The sequence below is a fragment of the Silurus meridionalis genome, chromosome 27 (genome assembly GCF_014805685.1).
Source record: "Silurus meridionalis isolate SWU-2019-XX chromosome 27, ASM1480568v1, whole genome shotgun sequence".
Lineage (NCBI taxonomy): Eukaryota > Metazoa > Chordata > Actinopteri > Siluriformes > Siluridae > Silurus > Silurus meridionalis.
In genome coordinates this window covers 11,025,994-11,045,618 of record NC_060910.1, presented here as the reverse complement: position 1 = coordinate 11,045,618, position 19,625 = coordinate 11,025,994, and the positions used below count along the sequence as shown (strand labels likewise).

General features: G+C 33.6%; 5 protein-coding genes across 6 annotated transcripts; all 5 read right to left on the bottom strand.

Moving 5' to 3' along the window:
- Positions 1–334: 334 nt before the first annotated feature.
- LOC124380277 (interleukin-8-like) lies at positions 335–1,439 on the bottom strand. Its single transcript, XM_046841123.1, has 4 exons — positions 1,302–1,439; positions 1,078–1,204; positions 865–933; positions 335–595 (listed from the first exon to the last, which is right to left on the bottom strand). The coding sequence occupies exons 1-4, from the start codon at positions 1,381–1,383 to the stop codon at positions 559–561; spliced, it is 315 nt and encodes a 104-aa protein (XP_046697079.1). The 5' UTR covers positions 1,384–1,439; the 3' UTR covers positions 335–558.
- Positions 1,440–3,429: 1,990 nt separating this feature from the next.
- LOC124380804 (C-X-C motif chemokine 11-6-like) lies at positions 3,430–4,265 on the bottom strand. The gene is made up of 4 exons (XM_046842065.1): positions 4,146–4,265; positions 3,932–4,058; positions 3,751–3,840; positions 3,430–3,630 (listed from the first exon to the last, which is right to left on the bottom strand). Exons 1-4 carry the CDS (start codon positions 4,201–4,203, stop codon positions 3,621–3,623), a joined length of 285 nt encoding a protein of 94 aa, XP_046698021.1. The 5' UTR covers positions 4,204–4,265; the 3' UTR covers positions 3,430–3,620.
- A 577-nt stretch (positions 4,266–4,842) lies between these two features.
- LOC124380635 (C-X-C motif chemokine 11-6-like) lies at positions 4,843–5,841 on the bottom strand. Its single transcript, XM_046841801.1, has 4 exons — positions 5,716–5,841; positions 5,502–5,628; positions 5,321–5,410; positions 4,843–5,199 (listed from the first exon to the last, which is right to left on the bottom strand). Exons 1-4 carry the CDS (start codon positions 5,771–5,773, stop codon positions 5,187–5,189), a joined length of 288 nt encoding a protein of 95 aa, XP_046697757.1. The 5' UTR covers positions 5,774–5,841; the 3' UTR covers positions 4,843–5,186.
- A 2,378-nt stretch (positions 5,842–8,219) lies between these two features.
- LOC124380633 (C-X-C motif chemokine 11-6-like) lies at positions 8,220–14,658 on the bottom strand. 2 transcript variants are annotated; one of them, XM_046841798.1, is made up of 5 exons: positions 14,609–14,658; positions 8,988–9,045; positions 8,772–8,898; positions 8,591–8,680; positions 8,220–8,469 (listed from the first exon to the last, which is right to left on the bottom strand). In XM_046841798.1, the coding sequence occupies exons 2-5, from the start codon at positions 9,043–9,045 to the stop codon at positions 8,457–8,459; spliced, it is 288 nt and encodes a 95-aa protein (XP_046697754.1). In that variant the 5' UTR covers positions 14,609–14,658; the 3' UTR covers positions 8,220–8,456. The 2 variants fall into 2 exon arrangements, with proteins under 2 accessions (XP_046697754.1, XP_046697755.1); XM_046841799.1 differs by lacking the exon at positions 14,609–14,658 and having other exon boundaries at positions 8,222–8,469; positions 8,988–9,117.
- LOC124380634 (C-X-C motif chemokine 11-6-like) lies at positions 13,774–14,677 on the bottom strand. The gene is made up of 4 exons (XM_046841800.1): positions 14,551–14,677; positions 14,330–14,456; positions 14,149–14,238; positions 13,774–14,027 (listed from the first exon to the last, which is right to left on the bottom strand). The coding sequence occupies exons 1-4, from the start codon at positions 14,606–14,608 to the stop codon at positions 14,015–14,017; spliced, it is 288 nt and encodes a 95-aa protein (XP_046697756.1). The 5' UTR covers positions 14,609–14,677; the 3' UTR covers positions 13,774–14,014.
- Between the last annotated feature and the right edge of the window lie 4,948 nt (positions 14,678–19,625).

Below are 19,625 nucleotides of genomic sequence, written 5' to 3'. Positions count from 1 at the left end.
ATCCCACAAGATGACTATTTACACATTTTTCACCAGTAGGTGGCTTTGATTTGTGCTTCACTAGAGCCTTTCACTTTCATTTTTTTCCCATAAAATGTGCTGGTTTATAATCAGTGGTTTTAAAATTCAAATTGCATCACACTGTTTGGGTTATGGTTGTGTGTAGGTGTGGGTGTGGGTGTGGATAGATAGATAGATAAATAAATAAAGCACAGTTAATTTCAGTATTACAACTGCATAACTATAAGGTTTTATTTTATTATTTTACTAACCAACCAAACAAACAACTAATCAATCAATCAATCAATCAATCAATCAATCAATCAATCAATTATTCAATCAAGCAAGCAAACAAGCAATCAATAATTCATTTACTGTTAAAATGTTCATTGTGTAATATCTCTGTGTCTAACATATATATGCATAACGTAACTAAGTGCATGCTATCAATTAATACTCTGTCATGTCTTTTGATTAGTAGAGAATATACTGATTGAATAATCACATAAGTGGGAGTAATGTAAAATCAGCTGTAAATTTCTTCTTCTCCTTCTTGCCTTATAATCCCTTGGCGTTTTTCTTTAGCTTCGATCCACTGAAAGCAATAGAAAAAGATGATGAGTATGCCTGTGTGTTTAGCATTTTATATTAAGAATATTTGGGTCTCATTAGTCATTTACAGTACAGTATGTCTTGATAGGGGCTTTGGGAAAATCTCAGCACCAATCTGCCTTCATTATTACTTGAAAAGGCCATCAAATGTTCATTTGTAGCTTTTCTCTTTGGATAAAAGCATCAGCCTAATGAGCAACACAATACATTTGGTTTTGTTCAGTTTGTAATAATGGTATTATTTCTGCTCACAATAAGATTTTCTGTCCTTGGTTTCCTTTTGGGTCCAGGCAGACCTTCATTCCTTGCTTCAGAGTCAAACTGATGAGCACAGAAGTGATAACAGACTATAATTCATCAGCCCATTATTATTTATTGCGTATTAGGCAACACGGATGAATAAAGTGTAAACAGCATTAGAATGAGTAAGGGTGAATAGTTAAACAGTGACTGAAGAATACTTACAGAATCTCAGTATTTGAACAGGAGGCACTTGGGTAGAATATCTTAAAAGTCTCCACAAGTTTAGGATTTACCCTCTCCTTTCCTTTCATTTGGCACAAACAACGCTCTGCTTTTCCGCCCATCCTTCCTGCAGTAGCAAAATTCCACATCTTATCAATGCACTGTACACAATAGAAATATTACATAAACATATTTATGAAGAACACTGATAAAGACTATCTTACCTTCACAAAGCATTGTAGTCAATGCAAACATGATCAAGGGCAGCATTGTGAGAGTTGCACTGTTCATTTTGAGGCTGGACATATAATGTGAGTGAAAAAGTCAAGTTATGGGAGTTAAGCAAAAGGAGTGGGCAGTGTGGAGGATGATAATATTTGTGTCACTTTCACTTTTTTTTTTTTTTTTACAAGAGAACGATATTTTCACATGCTCTTTTTCTTCCTCATGGGAAAAAACCCATTAAAAAGAAAACAACACATCTGGAACAACCAGAAAATAATTTTGTTACACTGTATAGCTAGGGATTCTACATGGTAGAAATTAACATTTATACTGTATATTAACAGGAAAAAAACAGGTCTTTTTTTCCCCAAAAAATCTTTAACTGTCCAGCTGAGGTGAACCTGTGACCACTATTGTGTCTTCTGGTTTGTAAATCATCCACCTCAATTTTCGGTGTTCTTTCTGAGATGCTGTTCAGCTCACCACAGTTGTAAAGAGTACTCATTTGAGTTGCAATACTTTTTCAGTCCGCTGAACCTACCTACTGCAGAACTTACACTCATCATAAAATATACATCATAAAAAAACTAATTTCCTGAAGAAATGATGCAATATTGTACACACCTCTAATAATGCTCTGCAGATTAACCTCGAACAGAACAAGAAAATGTATACATTACAGGTTTAATAGGACATCTGGCCTAGTGTTTATTGTTGTATAGCAAAAACACTATCATCAAAGATTTTCTCCCCTGTTTTGGTGCAAATATATCACACTTTTGTTTGCATTTCTATAGTAATCTAGACATTCGGCAATATTTTAAATACTGTATAGTCAAGATGATGCACATTTCCTTTATTGTTTTCGAATTTGCTTGTTTCCAGAAAAAGAAAATGTAATTGATCAGTTTGCATTCACTTAAAATCCATTTCATTATGAGCAAAAGCATAAAGATAAAAATTTTAATGAATGAATCAGTTTCAATCTTAATACACTAACCCCCCACTTTACCATTGAAAAAATGCATTTGCCAAAATCTTTAATTTGTTTGATTTTCCTCTCGTGGATAGCAAGATAGAGCAAAATACTTATAGAAAATTGTTTTTATGGAGTTTTATGTTGAATTTATGAAATGTTTTAATAAAAATTTTAATATTAATTATAAAATGAAGTAAAATGTTAATACAGTACAGCACTGTATGTGTGTTAACTGAGGGATTACTGTATACTTAAATATATTAGGAATATATTTAATTTAAAATAATTCATATATCTATATATATTCTGAATATTAAAATAATTGGGCCTGCTTCATTTTTACACTGTTATATAATTATAGACTAGTTTTACCACTGAACTTTAGTGAATCTTTCCGTGCATTGGTCTTGAAAATATCATTAGTTGACATTAATTTAATTCTCTATATCATTAAAGGAGCTACATTATATTGAAATAACTTGTAAAAGATCAAATGAAAACAACATTGTTATTTACAAGCAAAAAGAGCACTGAAACACACTTTATTTTCTCATTGTTTTACTTATGGCTCAGGCTACTTTGAACAGGAACTGCATAAGAATGTTTACTCCAAAAATACCCTCATAACTGTACAGTCCATTTTATTTGATTGAAGGAAGTCAATTTTAACGCAGTTCTTTGTTCTTAATTTTGACCAGATTTCTTGGAAATGCTCTGTCTTATTTTTAGAGGCATGCAAGATGAAATTTTAATGTATTTTTTTTATGTAATTGTATTTTTTGATTCAACACAAATATTCTTGTGACAAACAAATGATTGCACTGTCTGATGTGAAAGAACAGGACAAAAAAAAAGACAAGGATATAGGATATGTGTTGCTTCTACCTTGCCTACTTTTATTTACTTGTCATTTTAAAAAGGGATTTATGCACAAATGTTCCATTACTACATGACTAGTACTGATAATTAAATAAAATAATAATTTGGGGTTGTAGTTAATCATCTTTTTGGTTTTATTTTTACATCTTTATTATGTTAGTAATGCTGAATTCACATTTGAGTGATATGTGTGTGTAACTTGCTAAACACCTCTAATAATCGCATCTTACATTTGTGTTATAACATTAATGAAAGAGAAACACATTTTACTGAATTCGGAAGTTTATTGTAATTTAATATTAGTATACCAAATAATATATGCAAAACCTTCTTGCATGTTTTTTTTTTAAAAAACTATTTACATCCAGTGATATGCAGAACTAACTCTAATAAATTAAACATTAGATATATCATATGTACACTATAACTTTTGCAATATGTTTACTTCCTCCACTTCTGTTCAGTAACTCCTGCAAAACACAAACAGATTTTAAAATTTTATTAATTTTCTTATGGGTTTTTAATGAATCCAAAGCTCAGTTGATATAATACAATAAAAACAATTTTATATTTGAATCAAATGTACCCACTTTTTCTTTAATGCTGTCATGATGTATTTCTGAGTAAATTCAGATTCTGGATTCAAGCATCTTTTTCCTGCACCGTTCTTCATAATGACACTACAGAGATAAAGAATAAGTTTAATAACTCAGTAAAACTAAATGATGTTGTATTGTACATTATTATAAATATCAGAATTACTGAACTTACATGATTTCCACATTTTCACAAGATGCACTAGCGGGATGAAACTCAATCTTGTCAATATTTTTAATGCGAACTACATTAGCTGCAGGACCCTGACACAAACACCTGGTTACACCGGTCTTGGCTTGTCCTGTAAACAAAAGAAAATATTTCATGAGGGATTACAAATGTCTTCTATATCAATAAAATAGGTGTAAATGAGCATCACAACTCTTACCTTGTACATGAAGAATAAGTAGGCAGGCAAACACAACAAAAACTGCAACAGTCTTCATCTTCCTTTTGCTCTCGATGCTCTGAAGTTTCTCAGACTGATTTTCTTCTTAATGCTTGTTGATAATGTGAATGACTGAGTGTGTTTACTCCTCTTTTATACACTCAGTTTGGTGTTTCCCCTGTGTTTTGAATTCACTTTCAGTCGCACTTCCTCACACTAAATTTTGTTTTCTTGGAAATGGTGTGTTTGATAATCAGTCATGATCGAAGAAATGTTTATCAGTTTGTTGGGGTTTTCATTTAATGTCGTCTGATGCAAGACAAAACTTCATATCTAGAGTATTTTGTTAGATTTCATCAGTGTACAACAAACTTTATGATTTACATACAATGTTCCCACTATGACTTCAGTCACATAAAGCATTTACTGAAGATTTAAGAAATTAATCAAATAATTATGCAGATGCAACAAGCATTTTATGCTTTTAATATCCTTTATGAAGTTGCACTGGCGTGTTACTGCTGAAAATCTCTCCTGTACTGTAGGTGTGTGTTTGTGTGGATTTGGTTCCAGTATCTCCTCAGTTTTCATCTCAGTCGACAAAACATTACTGATCAGAAATCTGATTTTGGGCAAATATTATTAAAAGTGTTTGATACCTTATTAATAAGACATATTGACACATTGTAGTGCATTATGAAGTTTATTATAATTTATGTTTGTATCTATACAAAATCAATATATTAAGTTTTTCAAAAACAATAAACATTCAGCTATTTACAGAACTAAATCTAATAAATTAAACATCAGATATATCATATATACACAGCAATTATATATATCATATATACACAGCAATTATATATATCATATATACACAGCGATCAGATATATCATATATACACAGCAATTATATATATCATATATACACAGCGATCAGATATATCATATATACACAGCAATTATATATATCATATATACACAGCGAGCTGCCTCTCCTTTCTTCCTTCACTTCTGTTCAGTAATGACACACTGCATGCTTTACTCTGCATTCCTGCAAAAACACACAGAGATTCACAAACTTTTATTTTGTCCATTTTGGGTTTTCATGAATCAAAAGTTAAACTTATATAATATTATAAGAATGTTATTATATTTAAATCAAATGTACCCACTTTTTCTTTAATGCTGTCATGATGTATTTCTGAGTAAATTCAGATTCTGGATTCAAGCATCTTTTTCCTGCACCGTTCTTCATAATGACACTACAGAGATAAAGAATAAGTTTAATAACTCAGTAAAACTAAATGATGTTGTATTGTACATTATTATAAATATCAGAATTACTGAACTTACATGATTTCCACATTTTCACAAGATGCACTAGCGGGATGAAACTCAATCTTGTCAATATTTTTAATGCGAACTACATTAGCTGCAGGACCCTGACACAAACACCTCCTTACGCTAGTCTTGGCCTGTCCTGTAAACAGAAGAAAATATGTCATGAGGGATTACAAATGTCTTCTATATCAATAAAATAGGTGTAAATGAGCATCACAACTCTTACCTTGTACATGAAGAATAAGTAGGCAGGCAAACACAACAAAAACTGCAACAGTCTTCATCTTCCTTTTGCTCTCGATGCTCTGAAGTTTCTCAGACTGATTTTCTTCTTAATGCTTGTTGATAATGTGAAAGACTGAGTGTGTTTACTCCTCTTTTATATGCTCAGTTTGGTGTTTCCCCTGTTTTCATGTGGCTTGAATTCACTTTCATTCGCACTTCCTCACACTAAATTTTGTTTTCTTGGAAATGGTGTGTTTGATAATCAGTCATGACCGAACAAAAGTTCATCAGTTTGTTTGGGTTTTCATTTAATGTCGTCTGATGCAAGACAAAACTTCATATCTAGAGTATTTTGTTAGATTTCATCAGTGTACAACAAATAAAATATTAACAACAATTAAAGCACAATTACTTACAGAAAATACCTTAAAAAAGCAATTCAATTAATTTACTCACTTTAAAGTTAAAATGTAAAAAAATATTAATAATTACTTAAGAAAAAGTCTTAAAAATATTCATAAAATAAAAAGATGTCTGCCTTAATCCCCACATGGATTTTAGTTCCTGATAGTAAATTAGTACTTTTTTCATCCAAGAAATTAGTGTGTGAACATTTGAACTAAATTTAGTTAATTCTCATTAAAATAACTGTGATGGTTTAAAAAATAGCTCCTTTCTCATGCTGTCATATCTGTAAAAGATTACATTTATTATGATACTTTATGATTTAGTTTACTTTATGATTTACATACAGTGTTCCCACTATGACTTCAGTCACATAAAGCATTTACTGAAGATTTAAGAAATTATTCAAATAATTATGCAGATTTTTTTCTACTTTACTTGAAATGACTTCATTAGCATTTGAAATAGTTCAACACAATATACAGCCATGTATACATTTATAATCTACTTATGTAAATCATACATACACACATTCAAACTGTTTCTGAAATGTAATCTGCAGTTACTTCTTTGTTGATTTCTCTGTGGAAATTGTTTGTTTCAATGTTTAATCGAATAGTAGATTTACAGAGAAAGAAGAACAGTTATTGCTGACTAAGCATTGCAAATAAAGTGGATGGGGATAATTGCATAAGCCTCGTGAAAGCGGCAAATGAAACTGAATCATCGTTATTTCTCTCTTCGGTGGAAATGAACTTCATTCAATAGGCACATTCATTTGTTTAAAATGTAATAAAAATCTTACAGCAACAGAAGTTAAAATATGCACATATTTAAATATTAAATAGAACTAAGCAAAATGTCACAAATTAAAACTGACTTTAATATTTGTTAGTCTTCAATTTTAGTCAGTGGTAATTAATGATTTAATTATTTGGACTTTATGATTTTTTTCTTTTTTATATGTGTTTTATCGTGTTTGCATATCTCATTGTTCAACCTGATGGACTGCAGGTTTTTTAAGATTCTTTCACTGAAAAAGAGACATGATCAATTTATGGCTAAAATTCCTGTGCACTGAATTTTTTTGAAACAGGAAATTGTTTAAATATATTTCATGATCAGATATTTAGAAATGTCTGAATGCACATATGTGAGAAAGGAAAATCGGAAAACTCCATAATAATATTGTAATGTAATTAAAAGTCAATACAAATCAATAAAGAAGTTTTTCTCACTGATCATCTTTTTCCTATGATGAAACATTTCTGTCCAGATGTTAGTACTTTCTTCCAGGACGACTCTACCACCATTTACAATACATGAGAAATCACAATTGTATATATGAGTGGACAGCATGGTGTTATTTACTCTCACTGTGCACTTTCGAAGTTTTTTTGTTGTAAAATGAACTAATTAGGGAAAACTGGGGTCATATACAGTAGATGCAGCTGGAGGGAGAGGGGGTCCACTTCTTTTTTCCCGTCATAATCCATAAACACTCCCCTTCTATCTGCAGGTATGTAGACCCTGGGAGCTACACCTTCAGTCCAGCTTAAAAGGTTTTGGGATGTGTGAAAGGTAAAATTTAGATTGTGAAAGTACTACAGACAGCCACTAGGGGGCTTCAGAAACATTTTTTCTTCTCTTTCAAATCACTGAATGATGCCCCCCCACATGTACAGTCACTGAAACTCACTGAAAAGGATTTGTAATGAAAATAATGTCAGTCATAGGACATGACCTTCACAGAAATCAAATCTTAATTCAGTTAAATACATATTGCAGATTTTTTAGAATGTGAGATAGTAATAATTCTCACATTGAGACATTATCAACAACACCAATCACTGTTATGACAGAAATGCAACAGGCATTTTATGCTTTTAATATCCTTTATGAAGTTGCACTGGCGTGTTACTGCTGAAAATCTCTCCTGTACTGTAGGTGTGTGTTTGAGTGGATTTGGTTCCAGTATCTCCTCAGTTTTCATCTCAGTCGACAAAACATTACTGATCAGAAATCTGATTTTGGGCAAATATTATTAAAAGTGTTTGATACCTTATTAATAAGACATATTGACACATTGTAGTGCATTATGAAGTTTATTATAATTTGTTTGCATGTATACAAAAACAATATATTAAGTTTTTCAAAAACAATAAACATTCAGCTATTTACAGAACTAAATCTAATAAATTAAACATCAGATATATCATATATACACAGCAATTATATATATCATATACACAGCGATCAGATATATCATATATACACAGCGAGCTGCCTCTGTCCTTTCTTCCTTCACTTCTGTTCAGTAATGACACACTGCATGCTTTACTCTGCATTCCTGCAAAAACACACAGAGATTCACAAACTTTTATTTTGTCCTTTTTGGGTTTTCATGAATCAAAAGTAAAACGTATATAATATTATAAGAATGTTATTAAATTTGAATCAAATGTACCCACTTTTTCTTTAATGCTGTCATGATGTATTTCTGAGTAAATTCAGATTCTGGATTCAAGCATCTTTTTCCTGCACCGTTCTTCATAATGACACTACAGAGATAAAGAATAAGTTTAATAACTCAGTAAAACTAAATGATGTTGTATTGTACATTATTATAAATATCAGAATTACTGAACTTACATGATTTCCACATTTTCACAAGATGCACTAGCGGGATGAAACTCAATCTTGTCAATATTTTTTATGCGAACTACGTTAGCTGCAGGACCCTGACACAAACACCTGGTTACACTGGTCTTGGCCTGTCCTGTAAACAGAAGAAAATATTTCATGAGGGATTACAAATCTGTGTAATCCTGTATATCAATAAAAGAGAAGTAGGATTAAGACTTTTACCTTGTACATGTAGAATAAATAGGCAGGCAAAGACAACAAAAACTGCAGCAGTCTTCATCTTCTTCTTGCTCTTGAACACTCTCAATGTTCTAAAATGTTTTTGAATGATTTTCTTCTTAATGCTTGTTGATGATGTGAAAGACTGAGTGTGTTTACTCCTCTTTTATACGCTCAGTTTGGTGTTTCCCCTGTTTTCATGTGGCTTGAATTCACTTTCATTCGCACTTCCTCACACTAAATTTTGTTTTCTTGGAAATGGTGTGTTTGATAATCAGTCATGACCGAACAAAAGTTCATCAGTTTGTTTGGGTTTACATTTAATGTCGTCTGCACCTTTATTAGCTAAACTGATGCAAGACAAAACTTCATATCTAGAGTATTTTGTTAGATTTCATCAGTGTAAAACAAATAAAAAATTAAGAACAATTAAAGCACAATTACTTACAGAAAATACCTTAAAAAAGCAATTCAATTTAATTTCTCACTTTAAAGTAGAAATGTAAAAATTATTAATAATTACTTACAGTATGTAAGAAAAAGTCTTAAAATATTTATAAATTATCCACACATGGATATTAGTTTCTGATAGTTCCTGCAAATAATTATGCAGATTTTTTTAAACTTGAAATGACTTCATTAGCATTTGAAATAGTTCAACACAATATACAGCCATGTATACATTTATAATCTACTTATGTAAATCATACATTCTCAATAACTTCTTTGTTGATTTCTCTGTGGAAATTGTTTGTTTCAATGTTTAATCGAATAGTAGATTTACAGAGAAAGAAAAACAGTTATTGCTGACTAAGCACTGCAAATAAAGTGGATGGGGATAATTGCATAAGCCTCGTGAAAGCGGCAAATGAAACTAAATCATCGTTATTTCTCTCTTCGGTGGAAATGAACTTCATTCAATAGGCACATTCATTTCCTCTATACAAAGTGTTTAGAATTTAATAGAAATCTTACAGCAACAGAAGTTAAAATATACACGTTTAAATATTAAATCAAACTAAATAAAAATGTTAACTGACTTTAATATTTGTTTGTCTTCAGTGGTAATTAATGATTTAATTATTTTGACTTTTTCCATATTTTTTTTTTTTTCTTCCTGTATTTCCTTTAGTGTTGCTGTTGGCCTCTTGAGAGCCTCAATGATTTTCTCCTCATTCTCTCAACTTTGGAGGGTCACCCTGATTTCTGTAGTGTCTATATGGTGCCACATTTCCTCCACTTATTGATGGTGATTTTGACAGTGTTTCATGTTACGTTCAGTGCACTTGATATTCATTCATATCCCTCTCCTGGTATCTTTTAACAATTAAGTCTTGCAGTTTCTTTGGCAACTCTTAGTGGAATGCAACCCCAAACATCCAAGCAATAGCTGACTTTTATCTGGTTTTTAACAGAATCACTTTAATTAATGGCAGATTAATGCCATTTACCTACAGATCTAATTAGGAATGTGCAGATTTATGTAATCTGCCAATCTGCCATCTGTTGTAGGTTTTTTTATTGTAGGTTTGTTTTTTTCTTTAGTATCATATTAGGATTACAAAGAAAGGGGAACAGTTTTTGCCGGCTCACTGGTGTGATTTACGTGGAAGAGAAATGGAAATATGTGGAAATTTTATGTGTCTCTTGAAAGTGGCAAATGAAACTGAAACGTTGTTGTTTCTATCTTCAGTGGAAATTAACTGGGTCATTCAATATGCACATTCATTTTAACCTTAATTGTAGTCACAGATTTGAACTAAACATTTTTTTTTTTTATCTTTTGCTCTAGTCCAGGGGTCCCCAGCTTTTTCAATGCCATGGACCAGTAGAGATAAAATCGTATTTTTGATATGAGTTTAAATATTTTCTTGCTCATTATCACATCACTTGTTCTTTTCTTACCTCCTTCACTAAAAAACTTTCAGGGGGTATTTGTTTAACACTCATGTTAATAATCAGATGAACCTGTTGCAAGTGTGTAATTATATTTTCTGAAATCACACAGTATGTACATGTAGATAGTGTGTTTTTAAGGACAAAATGCACAATACATAATGGTGTCATATCTATAGACATTTTAACCAGAACATTCTTCAACATGGTATCAGCTCTTAGGGATGTATAGCTCAGTGGAGGAGATGCTGGCCATCTTTCATTGCATTTTCCATCTTGTTGGGAAGCTGGAGTCAGAGTTCAGGGTCAGGCATGATACAGTGCCTCTGAAGCACAGAGGGTTTAGGGCTTTGCTAAAGGACGTATAGTGGCAGCATGGAAGTGCTGTGACTTAAAACCCAACCTTCTAATTAATAACCCAGAGCCTTAACCACTGAGCTATAAACTTTGTATGTTTGCAGCTTTATTAGAGCTAAAATGTGGCAAAACGTTATATTTAAATTCTTTGTTGGACTTCATTAGTGGTGGTAACAGAAATGTAGGAAAGTATCAGACTTACTCAAAGCATGGAAGTACAGAATAAAGTATGTTCAAAAACAATATCTGCCTTAAATCATACACTGGTTGTAGTAACAAATAAAAGTTCAGCAAGGAATCAAGACATGTGGAAAAATATTAGATACTGATTTACAGCTGGTTTACTAACAACATCTTTATTACCAACCTCTCGAGTGTTAGCTTGATGAGAACAATTCGGATGATACAGTGTTTTGATAAATGATATTTTATGCAGCTAGGACTATGAATGTGGATGTGAGTGAACAGCAAGTTTATAATTTTGAGCCTTTGGTGAAATGGGTAAAGCAGTAAAACACACACATGTACAATATGCATTTAAAAATGTAAGCATGGAATTTTCAATATACAACCCCATTTCCAAAAAAGTTAAAATATTCCGTAAAATTTTAATAAAAACAGAATGCAATGATTTGCAAATCTCATAAACCCATATTTTAATCCCAATAGAACAGAGAAACATAAATTGTTTGAATTGAGGAAACGTACCATTTTAAATAAAAAATTAATTAATTTTAAATTTGATGGCTGCAACATGTTTTAAAATATTTGAAATGGGGCAGAAAAAGACATGAACCACTGGGGTATGTGACAAAAGTATTTAACTTTGCTGTAAAGTATATGTGACAAATATAAAAGTACATTCTTTTTTTTCGAACTTCTCTGTTTTCATGATGGAAGCATGTTTGGCTCTAAAATCTGTTTATACCATTTAGCATTGATGGAGCCTTTCCATATGTGCAAGCTGCCTATTCCACAGGTATAATGCACCCCCTGTCGGAACACAGATGCGGTCGGGTCAGACATGATACAGTAGCTAAAGTAGCTATAATGCTAGTAGAACTGTCCAGTCTGCAGTCCAGACATCATGAATCGTAAAATACAGCAAAGGACACCCAAAACTGTTGAGCAGGTAGTATTCTGTATCAAACACATATAGGACAACATTCTTTTCTCAAAACTTCAGCAACTGGTCTCCTCAAGGTCCTGTCCCAACTCATTTGGTGCCAGTTGCTGCCATTAAATCCAAAATTACCCCAATTGTCCATTAAATGGCATATATTCTCTGTTTAAACTTTTTTTTTCCTTTTTTTTTGGGTTTATGAGATTTACAAACCATTGTATTCTTTTTAATTTACAATTTACAGTGCCCCAACTTTTTTTTTAATGGTGTTGTGTATATATATATATATATATATATATATATATATATATATATATATATATATATATATATATACACAACAACGCATTCATACTTTCCCATTGCGTAATCAATTTCCATGTGAACTTCCTGTTTTCTTTCTTTAGTGGAAATGAACTGGGTTACCAAAAACTGCACATTTGTGTCCTTTACAGTTCAACATTTTATATCATATACCAGATCATATTTTGGGATCACATACCAGTATAATTCAGGATTTATTACTGTTAATAGAAAATAATAATTAAGATTGTAGAATTCTAAAAGCTTTTAATTAAATGGAAGTATATTTGAAATGTAAAATATAAGTGGAGGAATATGATTTGGAAAGGTACACACCTGTCTATATTATGTGAGGTCTTACAGCTGAAAATGCATAACAGAGCAAAAAAGAAGCCTACAGAGAAGCCTACAGCCTACAAATGAAAATGCCTACAGAGCTCAGAGACAGGGTTTTGTAAAATCATTAGACATCTGGCCAAACTTAGCAATTGGAGCAGGGTCTTGATTAACAAAGCAGGTGTCTGTGAGTCTGCAAACATTCTGCTAATTCAGAATTCAGAATGACTCTGCCTTTGTCTACAATACACCAGTGTCTGCATATATGAGTGGACAGCATGGTGTTATTCACTCTCACTGTGCAGTATCAAATATTTATCTTGGGATTAAATTTCACTATTTTTAGAAAATTGGACCCAGAGCATGTACTGTAGATGCAACTGGAGTGAGAGTCAGAATTCATGAAGACATCCCTACTATTTGCAGGTAGTGCAGACCCTGAGAGATACATCTGCAATACAGCTTTAAAGCTTTTGGGATGTGTCAAATAATGAAAATCAACTGAAAAATTCTACAGACAGCCACTAAAGGGCTTTAGAGAAATTGTATCTTCTGTTTCAAATCCCTGCTATGATGCTTGCATTGGCATGTTTTGCTAACTGCTGAAAATCTCTCCTGTACTGTAGGTGTGTGTTTGTGTGGATTTGGTTCCAGTATCTCTCTTAAGTTTTCATCTCAGTCTACAAAAAAATTACTGATCAGAAATCTGATTTCGGGCAAATATTATTAAAAGTGTTTGATATCTTGCTAATAAGACATATTGACACATTGTAGTGCATTATAAAGTTTATTATAATTTAGTATGTTTGCATGTATACAAAAACAATATATTAAGTTTTTCCAAAACAATAACCATCCAGCTATTTACAGAACTAAATCTAATAAATTAGATGTATCATATACACAGCAATTATATATATCATATACACAGCGATCAGATATATCATATATACACAGCGAGCTGCCTCTGTCCTTTCTTCCTTCACTTCTGTTCAGTAATGACACACTGCATGCTTTACTCTGCATTCCTGCAAAAACACACAGAGATTCACAAACTTTTATTTTGTCCATTTTGAGTATTTATGAATCAAAAGTGAAACGTATATAATATTATAAGAATGTTATTATATTTGAATCAAATGTACCCACTTTTTCTTTAATGCTGTCATGATGTATTTCTGAGTAAATTCAGAGTTTGGATTCAAGCATCTTTTTCCTGCACCATTCTTCATAATGACACTACAGAGATAAAGAATAAGTTTAATAACTTAGTAAAACTAAATGTTGTTGTATTGTACATTATTATAAATATCAGAATTACTGAACTTACATGATTTCCACATTTTCACAAGATGCACTAGCGGGATGAAACTCAATCTTTTCTATATTTTTAATGCGAACTACGTTAGCTGCAGGACCCCGACATAAACACCTCCTTACGCTAGTCTTGGCCTGTCCTGTAAACAGAAGAAAATGATATGATTCATGAGGGGTTACAAATCTGTGTAATCCTGTATATCATAAAAAGAGAAGTAGGATTAAGACTTTTACCTTGTACATGTAGAATAAATAGGCAGGCAAAGACAACAAAAACTGCAGCAGTCTTCATCTTCTTCTTGCTCTTGAACACTCTGGTCTCTGAAGTTCTTTGAATGATTTTCTCCTTGATGCTTGCTGTTGATGTGAATGAGTAAGTGTGCTTACTCCTCTTTTATACGCTTAGTTCGGTGTTTCCCCTGTTTCCCCTGATTCACTTTCAGTCACACTTACTCATCATTTTCGGTTTCTTGTAACTGGTGTGTTTGTTAGTCTTTGATTTACTGAGGCAAAAGTTTTCACTTTGTTTGGATTTGTATTTAATGGAGTCTGCACATTTTCTACACTGATCATTAAAAACCTGGACTACTAACATTCAGCTAAGAGACCCACTGTACCCCATGCCAAGCATGCTGCTCCCTGCTTTTTGCCCAAAGTTAACTGTTTTCACATCTGGGTTCGGGGTTCCAAAAACATCAAAACAGATAGACTCTATCACATGCACTATGTAAACCAAGTAAAAGGAGATACCGACCTAATTTTTTTTTCCAGCATGTGGTACTGAAACCATAGAGTGGGAAGTAGACCAGAAAATAACAGAAAAAAAGCATGCCCCACTGGAATGCTATACCTGCCAGATTGATACCAGACTGAGTCTTTACTTCCCTGCACCTGCTCCCATTTTCCAGTCTCCATCGGCACTGCAGAACTCCAAACATGTATTCTGGTATTTGGCCAACTCGGACAAAATTGTGAAGGGCCAAGGCCCACAGTTTACCGCTAGAATATGAACTAGCTTCATGGAGAAATTGGGGCAACAGTTAATCTTACATTTGGGTATGATCCTTAAGACAACGGCCAAATGGAAGGAAGTGGGAAGAACAAAGTGGAGGACTGCTTTAAGTTCATGCTATATTCTGGGCTGAATACACCCATAATTCTCTCTCATTACAATAGTCTAGTAGATATAACAAAAGCATGAAGTACTTTTTCTGCATACTGTAATGGCATATTTCTTATCCTAGCAATATTTCTAAGTTGAAAGAAGGCGATCCTGGTAATGTTATTTATATGAGCCTCAAAGGAAAGGCTAGAGTCAATTATTTCTCCAAGGTCTTTGACTGCTGTACACACTGAGACAGAAAGACTATCCAGAGGTACTACGTAATCAGAAAGTTTACTTCTAGTTGTATGTGGTCCTAGTAAAAGAATTTCCGCTTTATCAGAGTTAAGCAGAAAGAAGTTAACTACCATCCACTGTCTAATATTCTTTACACGCTCCTCCACATTGTTAAGCTGATGTCTCTCACTCACATCTGGCTTTCTGAAACGTACAACTGTGTATCGTCAGCATAGCAATAGAAGCTAATACCATATTGATGTATAATTTCACTGAGAGGCAGCAAATATAAAGAAAAAAAGCAATGCAATGTGCCTAAGATAGATCCTTGCAGAACACCAAACTTTTTTTTCTGGAGAGCTCACTATTTACATCAACAACCTGATAATAATCAGTCAAATAAGACCTGAGTCAGGAGAGAGCTATTCTCTTAATTCCAACAACATTTTCTAGTCTAGCAAGGAGGATCCATCCATGACTCAGGTCCTAGCAGTTCATTGCAGGTCACCAGTTCTTTCTGTTTTATGATGGGGCCTAAATCCTCACTGAAATATTTCAAAAATGTTATTTCCAAGTAGGTGTGGGCATAACTGCTGAGTTTTTTTTTATACCAGGTTTAATGATTTTGGTGCAGAAATAAATCAAATTGATTCATTCTCTTGAATAGGAGAAAAAAATTGTCATTTAATATATGTTATAATTATAGTGCTATCTACATATCTACATATAAATATAGTACTATCATAATGTTTTTTTTCTCCATAAAAATGTTTTTATCTTTTCATATATTTTTTCATATCTCTTTTCATAGCTCTGGAATTTATCTGCATTTATTACTCTACTGATTTCACAGTGGAAATTGCTTGCTTGGGGTTTTTAAGAAATACTAGGATTACAGAGAAAGTGGAACAGTTATTGCTAGCTCACTGGTGTAATTTAAGTGAGGAAGGGAAAGTTTTTGTCTTATGAAAGCAACAAATGAAACTAGAACTGACTTCCCAGGTCATTTGCTTTTGCTATAGTAAAAGGTCAGAATTTAAATAAATTATACAACAACAAAAGCTAAAATTAAATTAAATTAAGTTTTCCCACTAATGTGCAAATATTCTGGAAATGTTTGGAAAAATAAATTATGGAAAAAAAGTGATTTTAATAGTGAAATTATGTAGGCTGTCACGGACCACATGCAATGCCCACCGGTTGAAAACCCCTGCTGTAAACAGAAGAAAATTTTATATTTTACAAAGGATTACAACTCCTTTATTCCTGTATATCATTAAAAATGGTGTAGATGAGGATTAAGACATCTTCCTCTTGCTCTTGAACACACTTGATTCTCTGAAGATTCTTTGAATAAGTTGAATGTGTGATTGTGTTTACTCCTCTTATACACTTTCATATCAGTGTTGATTTATCTTTAGTTAAATTCACTTTTTCAGTCGCACTTCCTCTTGAAGTTATTCATTGGTTTTCTTAGAACTGGTGTGTTTGACTGTAAGAAGTGACTTAATAACCTCATCTATTATGATTTGCAATTACACATTATTTCTAAGAATGATGCTATTTTATACAATCACATTTAGATTAGATTAGATTAGATTAGATTAAACCAATGAAATGCAGTCCAAATGACTAATTCCTAATTCAGAAGATCAACTACCGACTGTAATGTGGATTGTAATGCAATTACCTGTTAATGCAACAACTTTTGGGAAATGTCATCTCCAATTTCCAAATAGCAGGCACACAGATTGTCAGTGATACTGATCCCAGATCTGCTCCACCACATGAGGGTGGAGCCGCCATTCCCCGGGTCTCAAGCCCTGTCTTGACAGGGTGTCTGCTGCTTTGTTTAGATGGCCCGGGATATACGCTTGTTATGTTTCCACCTTGGCTAGGCCTAGGGGAGTGTGGGAACAATACCCATTTAGTTGTTGCAGGTTGGACAAAATAGTAGGACCAGAGTTTAGACCAGTTATTGCTTTAATGGTCAAGTGCAGTAAGGAAACAAACAGATTTCAGAAGTATTCAACAGAGTCAAGAAGACTAGACTCACACCATCAATAGAACAAAGACAGTGCCAAAGAAATTACCATAAGAAAAAGGTCTACTCTAGGCTGTATTTTGGAAGCTTAACCTAACTAACAAACAGCAACAGACTAACTGATTACACTAGGCTACGCTACCAGAAAAATACAATCAGTGGCACCTTCCCTCTACCTAGGGTGTCTAAACAATGGTAAAACCTATGTGGTGGAATGTATGTGCGTGCACATTCTTACCTGTTCTCAAACCAGGTGAGCTAGTATATCAGAGACAACTAGCAACCAGAACAACTAGCAACCAGCACAACTAGCAACTAACAACCACAATACAATATTTAAATGCGTGACAGTGCATCAGCAACAACATTTTCTAAACCCCTTTTGTGTTTTGACCACCACTGATGTAGTAATTCTACGTAAGGGAATCGTTTCTGGAAACCGAGTAGCAGCACACAATAGTGTTAGTAAATACTGATTCCCATAGTTAGTTCTAGCCAAAAGACCAATGCAATTAACAAGAACATGCTCAAATGGCTCCCCAAGTACTGGCATAGGGTAAATAGGAGCTGTGGGAATAACTTAATTTGGCTTCCCAGTACACTGACAAACATGACAAGACCGACAAAACTGCACAACATCTTTCCTGAGTGCAGGCCAAAAAAAATGTTTAAGAACACGTGAATAAGTTTTTGTGATGCCTAAGTGTCCTGACCAAGGATGATCATGGGCTACCTGAAGTACACCCTGCCTATAATCTGAAGATACCACAAGCTGAAAGACACTGTCAAAAGGTGAATCAATGCAAGACCATTTCCGCATTGAGATTGTTCTCTACAAAATAAGCTACTTGTCACTTTGCCAACTCTTCCTGACTACACACAGTTGAAAAATACTTTTTCAGGCTAGGATCAGCCATTTAAGACTCAACAAGTTGTAAACGACTAATAGGTAACTCACCAAGTTGAGCATCTGTGCTCTGAATTTTCATTGAAGTCACTGGGTCTAAAGAACAAGCAGTGGGAGGAGTCAACACAGCAGACTCCACACACACCACAGCTTTTAAAAAACAAGCTTTAGGACTAGTCAGAGTACTTACAGGTAACACTGTGGGGTGATCACGCTACAGACCATCTGGTAAGAGACTGCCAGCAGGACTCTCCAGAACTTCTAAGACTGTAAATACTTTACCTCCAGCTATGTCATGCCCTAATATGAAAGTAACACCTTCCACAGGTAAAGACTGACATACCGCTACTTTATATATCCCTGTAGCTAGACTTGAGCTCAAGTGCACATAGTAAATAGGAACTTTAATGTACTGCATGGTAATCCCCTTACAAAATGCATGTGTTACACAGAAGGACTTGTCTGAAAAAGATAAAACATCAGGTAATATATATGATTGAGTAGCGCCAGTATCACGAAGAATTTTAACAGGTATGGGAGTTTGATCATTCCCAACTAAAGAACATGTACCCTCTGTTTCAAATGGCTGATAACATGAATCAAAAGGACTAAGGGTTTTCGCCAGTGCAATTTGTTGGGTATGACTAGGAGCAACCAGTAGAGCTAGGAGAGGAATTTGACCGATTAGGCCGAGTCGTCTTTAACTGTTGATCAGTGGTTACTGAAGGTTCTACCTTAGTCTGCTTAAATATATTCTTATGATTCAACACAAACTCATCTGCGAGGACAGCCACTTCCGAAACAGAGTAAACCTTCCTCTCATTTGGGTAGACCACAAAACGATCAGGTTGACAATTCTTAACTTCCTCAAGCAACATAAGCTCCCTCAAGGAGTCTGGCTTCGCCCAGGACCTGGACACCTTAGTGTGCAGGTCCAGAAAGAACGGCAGACCGCAACATGGAGGTTGTGATGTGAGTTGCAGGAAGCGTTCATCAAGCTTGCTGGACGAAGACGCTCT

Excerpts from the sequence above, each read along its gene's own strand:
- LOC124380277 (XM_046841123.1), bottom strand. The coding sequence starts at position 1,383 with ATGTCCAGCCTCAAAATGAACAGTGCAACTCTCACAATGCTGCCCTTG. Across the intron at positions 1,205-1,301 it reads GACTACAATGCTTTGTGAAG|GAAGGATGGGCGGAAAAGCA; the intron begins GTAAGATAGTCT and ends TTGCTACTGCAG. Across the intron at positions 934-1,077 it reads TGTTCAAATACTGAGATTCT|TTTGACTCTGAAGCAAGGAA; the intron begins GTAAGTATTCTT and ends TGTGCTCATCAG.
- LOC124380804 (XM_046842065.1), bottom strand. The coding sequence starts at position 4,203 with ATGAAGACTGTTGCAGTTTTTGTTGTGTTTGCCTGCCTACTTATTCTT. Across the intron at positions 4,059-4,145 it reads ACTTATTCTTCATGTACAAG|GACAAGCCAAGACCGGTGTA; the intron begins GTAAGAGTTGTG and ends TTTTGTTTACAG. Across the intron at positions 3,841-3,931 it reads TGTGAAAATGTGGAAATCAT|TGTCATTATGAAGAACGGTG; the intron begins GTAAGTTCAGTA and ends TTATCTCTGTAG.
- LOC124380635 (XM_046841801.1), bottom strand. The coding sequence starts at position 5,773 with ATGAAGACTGTTGCAGTTTTTGTTGTGTTTGCCTGCCTACTTATTCTT. Across the intron at positions 5,629-5,715 it reads ACTTATTCTTCATGTACAAG|GACAGGCCAAGACTAGCGTA; the intron begins GTAAGAGTTGTG and ends TTCTGTTTACAG. Across the intron at positions 5,411-5,501 it reads TGTGAAAATGTGGAAATCAT|TGTCATTATGAAGAACGGTG; the intron begins GTAAGTTCAGTA and ends TTATCTCTGTAG.
- LOC124380633 (XM_046841798.1), bottom strand. The coding sequence starts at position 9,045 with ATGAAGACTGCTGCAGTTTTTGTTGTCTTTGCCTGCCTATTTATTCTA. Across the intron at positions 8,899-8,987 it reads ATTTATTCTACATGTACAAG|GACAGGCCAAGACCAGTGTA; the intron begins GTAAAAGTCTTA and ends TTCTGTTTACAG. Across the intron at positions 8,681-8,771 it reads TGTGAAAATGTGGAAATCAT|TGTCATTATGAAGAACGGTG; the intron begins GTAAGTTCAGTA and ends TTATCTCTGTAG.
- LOC124380634 (XM_046841800.1), bottom strand. The coding sequence starts at position 14,608 with ATGAAGACTGCTGCAGTTTTTGTTGTCTTTGCCTGCCTATTTATTCTA. Across the intron at positions 14,457-14,550 it reads ATTTATTCTACATGTACAAG|GACAGGCCAAGACTAGCGTA; the intron begins GTAAAAGTCTTA and ends TTCTGTTTACAG. Across the intron at positions 14,239-14,329 it reads TGTGAAAATGTGGAAATCAT|TGTCATTATGAAGAATGGTG; the intron begins GTAAGTTCAGTA and ends TTATCTCTGTAG.